Genomic DNA, 9,718 nt, shown 5'->3' on the forward strand with positions numbered 1-9,718 from the left:
ACAGGCCAAGGCCCGCAAATTTTAGAAACTGAATTTTGACGGTGTAGGACCGTCGAAATTCTTGATGTTCCCATATTTGACGGCTTAGAGCTGTCGAATTTCTCTCATCCTTCATTAATTTAACAATTTTGGCTTGTTGAAAAAAAAATTTGACAATGAAAAAATTCGACGTCAATTTGACCTCTTGGTCCGTTGAATTTTATGAAATTTGATGGCCCAAGGCCGTCAAATTTGGGCTTTTTTCACATTGTGAATCCTGTCCCCTGCAAAAAAAAGGGGACCTGTTGAACCTTTGGTCATTAGCTGGATGAATGGCTCAAGGAACTGCCCAAACTTTGGAAAGTGACGATGGGGCATTTGATGTGGTTCAGACTGCAACTTAGGCAGTTTGGCTGAGCACAACCTGTACTAAACTCAATTGATGGGTGAGTCTTCATTGATCTGCTTAGAAATGAATTGAGCTTGGATTAGAATAATTCAACCCGACCTTAATTCGAGTTGAGCTCAGGGTCTTGAAATCGGCCACTCAGCACAACCTGAACCTAAGTCTATATAATAACATATAAATATTTGTATATTAATAATTTATTTAGAAGTATTTTTTAATTATATATCGTTTAAGATATGAAATTTTTAATGAATTAGTTATAATAAAAAATGTCTTGACAAGAAAAATTACAGGAGCAACATTAAGACTATACAAAGATGGGTTATTAATGGTGTGGTGCAAGGAAGAGAGTATAACATAAATGACATGTGACAAGTGTTACTTACATTAATAATCTGAATGAAATACAATGTTATTGTTTTTAACTAAATGGATTTATTGACAATGTTTGAAAAATCATGTACACGAGGGTAAAATAATTTTAATGAGTCACTTAGAAAAACATAATGTTTTAAGTAAAATACTCTATATCACAATCGCCTGATGGGTCAAGTGAGAATGTTAAACCACATTTTGGGAGTGACCTTAAAGGCCAATACATTTTGAAATTTTATTTAAATTGGATTCTATATTAAGCGAACCTATCACGGGACATATGTAAAAACATAGTAATAATTAAAAACAAAATTCAAAATATGGGTTAGAGATTTTGGATTGAACTGATTTTTTGTGAGGATGATCACTATGATGAGATGATCATCCAAAACAAATATCAGTCCAATCTGAAACTTCTAACCCCATCAAAAGTGATTTAGAATTTGGACCATCAATTTTTTACCAATAATTTGTAAATCACTTTTAATGGAGTTACAAGTTTCAGATTGAGTTGATTTTTTGTGAGCACGATCTTCTCATCATAGAGAACACTCTCACAAAATATCAGCTCAATCCAAGACCTATAACCCATATTTTGAACAACCATTGTTTTTACATATGTCCCTTGATCTGCACCCCTATATTAAAGATTATCAATAATAAGGAAACCCTAATGATTTGAAAATTAAAAGGGAATCCTCGTTGAATTTGTTAGGAAACTTTGATGGATAGGAATCCTATCAAGTCTTGAAGGCTTCTTGATGTTCCATCAATCATACGTAGCCCTAGTTGATTATCCACAGAATAGAGATTGAAGAAGGTGAGTCTAAGAGCAACTCTAATGAAAAGAGCCATATTGGCTTAGCCATAATTGGTAAGCATTTTGTAATGGAGAGCAATTTTGCCTATTCATGGAATTTGCACTCCACTCATCCCCACAGATATTTTAATATATATATATATATATATATATTTTTATATTCTACATAAAATTCATCTAGAGTAAAATGGCTCCCAACTGCCATCCTTTTTTATCGTCAACAATAGAGACAGAGTATTCCACTCTCTTCTTTTGCCACTTCCTCTTCCTCTTTCCCTCTCTCCAAAACATTTCAAATTGGTTCTCAGGATATAGAGCGCATTGGTGTCCCTCGGGCTCTAGCTTTGTAAAACAACAGTTGGGAGGGGATGCCTAGCTTGAGCCCGAGTGCGTTGGAGTTGCTCTAATATTTAAAAAAATGCGGATCTATCAAATACACACATGACAAAAATATTGATCTCAATGGTACAAGGTATGCTTTTGAATAACCTAATTATATGAATAGTACAATGATAAATTTCTTGAGATGTATATATGGATTCATTGGATATAAATAGCTTTGTAAGGTTAAATGTTCATGCTTAATGGAGTTTGTATGATGAAAAATCTAACAAGTCATTCGTTCGACCATTTATCATTAAACCCATCTTCATGCTGACCACTAACTTCCAGTACTTAACCCAAGGGGTTGGCCTAGTGGCAAGCTGAGCCTTGATAAGCTCCTCAGGAAGGGTAGGTCAAGTATGCAAAACCCCATGAAGCAATGAATTTCTTGGGGTAACCCTCCGAGCTTTGATTGACCCTCAACTCAACCAATTGCATGTAGGACTTTCGATGAGAGTGGTGTGTGTGACCGTGGAATTAGTCTCACTCGAGAAGGGTAGGGATACCCACGATAAGCGGTAAAAAGAAATTCCCATACTTGCCTAGCCAAAAATAGAACTCGAAACAATCAACGCGGAAGGTGGAGAGCTTCAACCCATGGGTTTGAGATGCTAACAAATAATATTGGGCTTGAGATGCTAAACCCCTAATAGTTTCTCTTCCGCCAGATAGGATCATGACATCTTGACACACTTTAGCCAGACAAACAAAGACTAAAATGCCATAGTGTGATAAAGGGTCTCCTTGTCTCAGACCACGGCTTCCTCCGAAAAAATCATAAGAGCACCCATTAACTAACACTGAGTATGAGATGCTCTGCAAACAGCCTTTGAACAATTTTAAAAAATCAGCTGAGAACCCCAACTTGGAAAGAACAACCATCAATAAGGGCCATTCTAGCCTATAGTAAGCTTTCTTCATGTCAATTTTCATTGCCAAGTTATTTACCTTGGCTTTTAGGTTGAGGTCATCTAGCACTTCATGAGCCATCATGATGTTATCATAGATATTTCTCCCCTTCACAAAAGCCCCTTGTTCAGGGGAAATTAACGAGGGAAGGATCTCTCCTAGTCTAGAAGCCAAACTTTTAGACAAGAAATTACATAGACTAATTGGTCTAAAATCTGAAAAAAGAAAGTGGTATCTCAACCTTAGGAATTAAGGTTATGGATGTGGCATTAACGACTTTTGGGATGAAACCTTCTTGGAAAAAATTTATAACTGCCTTCAACAAGTCTTGCTTGATAATGTCCCAACATTTGATGAGGAAGACCCCTGAAAAACCATCTGGGCCTGCAGCTCCTTGAGCATTCATGCCTTGTATGGCCTGAAGAACCTCAATCTCAGTGGGAATAGCAGACAAGCGATTGTTCTGACCACTAGTAACTTTGCTGGTTAAACCCTCCAACAAACTTCCAAAGGAACATCTTTGGGTAGAGTTTATGAGATCTACAAAAGCACAGATCGCCTCCGTTCCAATTTCTTCTAGATCTTCTATTATTGTTCCATCAGGCTTTTTGATTCTTCTAATCGAATTTCTCACTATTCGCATTTTAGCCGACAAATGAAAAAATTTCGTATTCCTACCACCCTTTTGGAGCCAAGATACTCTGGACTTCTGCTTCCAAAGCGACTCTTCATTACTTGCCCAAGTAGCATATTCCATCTTTGATTTTTGGCACTCCAAGTAGATACTATGATCCCAACCCTGATTAGCAAGTACATTTTCGAGTTCTTGTACTCTAGATTCAGCTTCCTTTAACTTCATTTGAACATTGCCCACAATCTCCTGATTTCAAATTTTAAGAACATCTTTGAGTCTTTTGAGTTTTGAAAAGAACCGATATAAATGTTGCAAGCCTTGATCATTCAAACATGCATTCTCAATCTGAACAATGCACCCAATCCCTGCTGCAGCATGGTTTCCCAAATTTGAGTTGTCAATGTTTATTTTAATCTATCAATTTTCAGGTTTAGACCAAACAACTAAACATACAATCTTCTTCTTCTTTTTTTCTAAGCAAGCAAGAATTTTATGAAAGGAAAAAAGCAAAAGAGAGAAAATTACAATTTTCTGGTGTTTGGAAGATTCATAAAATCTCTAAAAATTACCCTTTTAGCAATAAGAGGAAGCTCAATTACGAAAGAAAAATTAGAAGAAGATTTATTGGAGGAAGACAAAGAACGTAGCACACCTGTTGTGGTATTTTCTTCTCGCAAAAAAGGTCGAATGTCACAATCAATGTGGCAAAGGATAACCAAGCATTTAGCCACCAATGGCTCTGACAACGAGAAAGAAAAAGTTTACAATGCTCGACAAATTCTACCTTTCCATATTTTCGACCTTTTACAATGAATATTAAAGCTAGCTTCCTTTAGTAATTATTTTTTTTAAATTTCAAGGGGACCTTCTTTGAGGATTTCAAGATGTTGTAGCATCTTTACTTTTCCTTGAGATATGAGTGACAAGCATCTATGGTTTCTTGCACACCACCATGTCAACACAATGTCAAATGTAATGTTGTAGGAAGTCTGTATAGAACTGCTCATATCTGTAGATATCTTACTAGAATAAGAAAGTTGTATCTCATGATCTATAAGAATATCATAGATGGGAGTAGTTAGAAAATATTAATTAAATAGATACTAAGAATCTTTCTTAATTTATTTTATATTTTTGTTTGATTTAGTTTTCTATATAAACGCTATTAGGGTTCATGTAAGTACCAACCAATTTCGATGGAAATTATTTCTTCAACACCTTTTTACAAGAGAATAATGCGAACGATTCACTGACTAAGCTGCTCTACCTTTTTTTTCACTCTCACTGCAGATTCAAGGAACCTATTATGGAACCCAAGAACACATTAATGGACAAATGCAAGAAGATATGGATCCCCAACCAAAAGTCCTTAACAATTTCTGAAGACGTCGTTCCGGCCGCTCGAAAAGATGCTCAACCTGGAAAGTTAAAAGATGTTATGGTGGAGAAATCATCTTCGGATTTCGGCAAAGATTTGCCAGTACATGTTGCTGAACATGTTTTGACTGAGGTGGAGCATCACATGGTCCCTTCGATACAGCTGGTTGTTGACCTCAATTTCAAGCTGAATCTCGAAGGGCAGAATAAGAAGATAATCTATACTGCTGCCCCTTCAAAGAATGTTTCAGCTAATGAGCCAATGCCTGTAGCAGTACCGAAACCTCGTTCATCAAGTACTCATGATGCTCAAATTATTGAAGTTTATGACTCCAAAGAGGAAGAAGAACGTCTTGCTGGTAAATCTAGCTCAGAACAAAAAATGAAGGTTGAAGAAATGAAGAAAGTTCGTAACAAACGTACCTGGGAGCATTTGGGTCCTCCGCTTAAAACCAGGTCTCAACGCCCGTTGGATGAAGATTTTCATCCATAATCATCATGAATTCAGCTCTAATCAGGAATATTAAAGGTATGATGAAAACTTCTCCTTCCTCTGATCCTGTTTGCATAGTTTACCGAGAATTTATTTCTGGACGAGCAAAATCAGTAGACTAGGACAGGTTTAAATAGAATTTGAGGCCTAATCAATATTTACAAAACATTCCTACAGTATACCTCATTATGGAAGGATTATAAAAAGAAAATAATTTACAGAAAAGCGCAATCAATTTTGAAAGGAAGGTTTCCTTTTGAAATCATTATATTGTAATTGCAAAAGGAACTTTCCTTCAATGTAGTGGGGGAGATTTATTATAACAAGAAACCATGTCTCCTAAGGAACCTTTGCTTGAAGTTGTCCTGATGTAATCTCTCAATAAGGCTGGAGAGAACATTTGAGGATATTGGAGAATGTGGTCCGTGACATCATGAACTTCCATCTTGGCCATAGATGAGTGAGCCCCTTGCCAACCCAAGCCTCAAATGGAAGATGATTAAGCCCAAATCAATACTGTTGTGCGGAAGCGTAATAAGAGTAAAAACAAAGAAGGAAAGAACGAACACGAGAACACAAGATTTACGTAGTTCAGCAAATTGCCTAGGTCCACGGAGGAGAGGGAGAAAAATCCACTACGAATGATAAAGATTATAGACTCTGTCTGAGCCCATACTTCTTTGGGGAAAAACCCCTTTTAATACTGCCTTACCTCTTGCTGTCCAAACCCAATAAGAATACTAGATATCTCACAACAAAGATTTTGCCTCGCCTTTGGGAGGTCCAATGCAGTTCAAAGTTTTTACCATGTGGCTGGGCATTCCGGGCTTTCCAGAGATTGTTGAGCAAGCTCAATGGTTAAAGTAACTTCAAAACTGAGAGCCGGTAAAGCATCCATTAAAGAGTAGAACAAGTATTCCTTTGGAAGAATTAATCAGAGGACTGAGATGGATTGTTGGAAGCTCCAAGAGATCCAAGCTCAAATTCAAGCTCGGCCCATTGATCCCAACTTAGCTATTGTACAAAGGAAAGGCATCTTAGACTCTAACAACGAGATGGATCTGTAAGACAAATTTGTCAAGAAAAAATATAGAGTTCAAAGGATAAAAGAAGGGGATATGAACTCTCATTTTTTCTATGCCATAATTGCCTCCAATGTGGCAAGGAATGGAATAGTGGAGCTTCTTGACTTGGTGGGATCAAAGTAGTTATTTTTACAACTCCAAAGAATAAATTCCCTGGCCTAGACAGATTTGGAGTGGAGCCTTTGTTGCTAGCTTTTTGGGAAATCATAAAGGAAGACATCTAAAAAGCAGTCCTAGACAATTTCTCTCATGGGAAGATTTTAAAAGAAGTAAGCACTGTAATTTTCTTGGTCCCCAAAGTTCCTAATGCCTATATATTACAGCATTTCAGACCCATATCCCATTGCAACTTCCTTTATAAAGTCATGACAAAAATGCTAGCTAAGATAATTATATTTCTCGCTGCCTTTCTTCCATCATTAGTCTAGCCTAGCTATAAAGAGGAAAGAGTAATGCTAAGACAAAGCACTTTTGACAGTGTTCGATGGGATTTTCTTGAATCTCTTCTTATTCATGCAGGTTGCCTCAGAATTTGGGTTTCATGAGCTATGGAGTGTGTTTCCATGCCGAAGTTTTCAAATCTCCTAAGTGGGTCATGCCATGGATTTTTCTCTAGTGAATGTGGGCTACACCAAGGCAATCCTTTATCCTCCTTTATTCTTGTCCTCGCTGTGGAACGTCTCTTTTACCTTGACATTGATACATTTAAATCATTATGAGGGCTACTACATACAATAAATACACAAGGACTGATTTTTGGTGCAAATTTTTGTGGAGAGAAGTCTCAAAGGTAAGAAAATCATAGGCATCCAAAGATTTGAAACATATAATAAGAAGGATTCTTACCATATAGAAGAAAGTATGGAGATGAGTGTTAGAGAATTGTGGTTGGAAACCGATTAATGATGTTGACTAGAGGCAAAGGTTTCTACCCATAGGCAAGTTGGGCAATGCCTACAAAATAAAAGAGTGAGACATTCCGATTATGTGACAATGTTTAAACTCAGCAACCCATTTTGAGTTTGGGTGTGAAGACAATAGATTCGTCTTAGGATACCACAATTTGGCAATTGTTTTAAAGACTTCTTTTTTCGAGAACTCTTGAGCACATCACATTGGAAGGAATTTTTTTTATCAGATTGATTTTTGACAAGATTTTGAATTTGTAGGAATATTTATAATAAAAAGAAAATTATATTTGAGTTTCATTGAGTAAAACCATGTATATCTAGTCATCACTGAAAATGATATAGTTTTAATAACCAAATGGAAATAAGATGGGTGAAGGATCCAGATGTCCAGATGGGCTACTTTTGTCCAATGTAACAAGTAGAATAGACATATTTATAAAGACAATCATAAATTTGAATGGTCCTTGTTATATTTATTGATTCAAAGACATTATAAGAGGTATTTCCAAAACCTTGATGTCATAGGATTGAAAGAAAAAGAGTGGAGAGAAGGAACTGATTGATCTAAGAGACCTATTTTTTTTACTAACCATTCCCAACTCTTTCTCCATTACCTATTCCAGTATGACAAAACAAGAAGCAGAAAACAAACAAACAATATTGTCTTGGGTTACTCTATGCAAATAATAGCATTCTTGCAAACATGAGAATAAGGTGATACACCTGCTAGCCCAAGCCTTTGAGTCCTATAATTTTGAATTTGGAGGGAAACCAATAGACAAACTGATTATTCAACTCGTTTGGGCTCATTGTATGGGAATTTATTTGTTATTAAGGAATCTGGCCCTACGTAAAAACAGGAAAATTCGACAGAAAAAATTGACTGGCCAAGGCTTATGAATTTTAGAAACTGAATTTTGACTGTCAAGGACCATCGAAATTCTTGATGTTCCCAGATTTGACAGCTTAGAGCTGTCGAATTTCTCTCATCCTTCAATAATTTTACAATTTTGGCCTGTCGAAAATAAATTTGACAATGAAAAATTCGACGCCAATTTGACCTCTTGGTCCGTCAAATTTGGGCTTTTTTCACATTGTGATAGTAGTATTCCTGAAGAGCTTGTGAGAATAATCGTTGATGATGTAATCTGTTACTACAGTTGTGAGTAGTTTTTTTTAATAAAAGAGTGTGTGTGTGTGTGTGAGGGGGGGAGGTTTTAGAGGCTAGCTTGACCAATCTAAAGAATATAAGTACAGAAGAACCATTACCAACATTGTAAGCCTAACATCAAGGATTTGGTTGGCTAAATAAATTTTGTTCCTCCATTCTTCTATCCAAACCCAAAACTTTTATTGTTAAAAGTGTGTTTCCTCTATTCATATCTCAGTAATTCAAAATCAATAAGCTTTATGCTCTATTCTTCTCTTGTTGTAGACTGTTTTCTCCTCCTTGATTTTTTTTTTTTAATCTTTTAAATCTGCCCATTGCTTCTTTTTTATTTGTTTTATATTTACTATTTCTAATTTTGATATCATATTTCGAACATGAGAGACATCGTAGCATCACTAGTACTCTTGTTGATTGTTATGGGGTAAAGATCTAGATTTATATGATCAGAAAAGTTCTAGTTGTCAATTGGTAATTCTAAATAAAGTTAAATAAATCAATTAATATTTTCAGAATTAGCCAGTGAGGTAAAATAGGATGTATTATCTTTTCATTTTCATTTTTTTATTTTATTTTATATAAACCGGTTAAATACCATCACTTAGCTTAAGTGGTAGGATGCATTAACTTCTTTGAGCATTTTACAAACCTAATACCAATCACCTTGCTTGCTTAGCAAAAAAAAAATAATAATAATATATATATATATATATATATATATATATATTATATATATATATATATATATATATATATATATATATATATATATATATATATATATAAACCGGTTAAATGCTCTCTTAACAGAGTCAATGCTCAGGTTATATCAACTACATTGTATTATCTTACCTTCTTTTTTGAAGTAAATATATACATCTTTGCTTTTATAAGTTTGCGATTACAATCACGATTACATACATATTATATGCAAAATTTCTATGCTTCTGAAAATGTATAATGCAGTGGCCAGTTCAAAAACTATGTTAATATATAATAATTGAAACTAATATAATTTATTTATTTTTATTATTGATAAGCCGGAGTAAAATGGACCCCACCCTAGAAACACTACCAACGAGTGTAAATACAAGTTTAATCTTCCTCTATAATTCTCACTAGATCTTGAGGAACATTGCACAAATCAATAATAAAAAATAAAAAAAACTATCTG

At 35.2% G+C, this 9,718-nt stretch overlaps 1 protein-coding gene across 1 annotated transcript; it reads right to left on the bottom strand.

Annotated features, from left to right (window-relative positions):
- Nucleotides 1–2,450: 2,450 nt before the first annotated feature.
- Nucleotides 2,451–3,735, bottom strand: LOC147410572 (uncharacterized). The gene is made up of 3 exons (XM_086436891.1): nucleotides 3,168–3,735; nucleotides 2,916–3,034; nucleotides 2,451–2,783 (listed from the first exon to the last, which is right to left on the bottom strand). Exons 1-3 carry the CDS (start codon nucleotides 3,733–3,735, stop codon nucleotides 2,451–2,453), a joined length of 1,020 nt encoding a protein of 339 aa, XP_086293017.1.
- Nucleotides 3,736–9,718: the final 5,983 nt, after the last annotated feature.

The sequence above is a fragment of the Akebia trifoliata genome, chromosome 1 (assembly GCF_017979445.1).
Source record: "Akebia trifoliata isolate Shusen 1 chromosome 1, ASM1797944v1, whole genome shotgun sequence".
Classification (NCBI taxonomy): Eukaryota; Viridiplantae; Streptophyta; class Magnoliopsida; order Ranunculales; family Lardizabalaceae; genus Akebia; species Akebia trifoliata.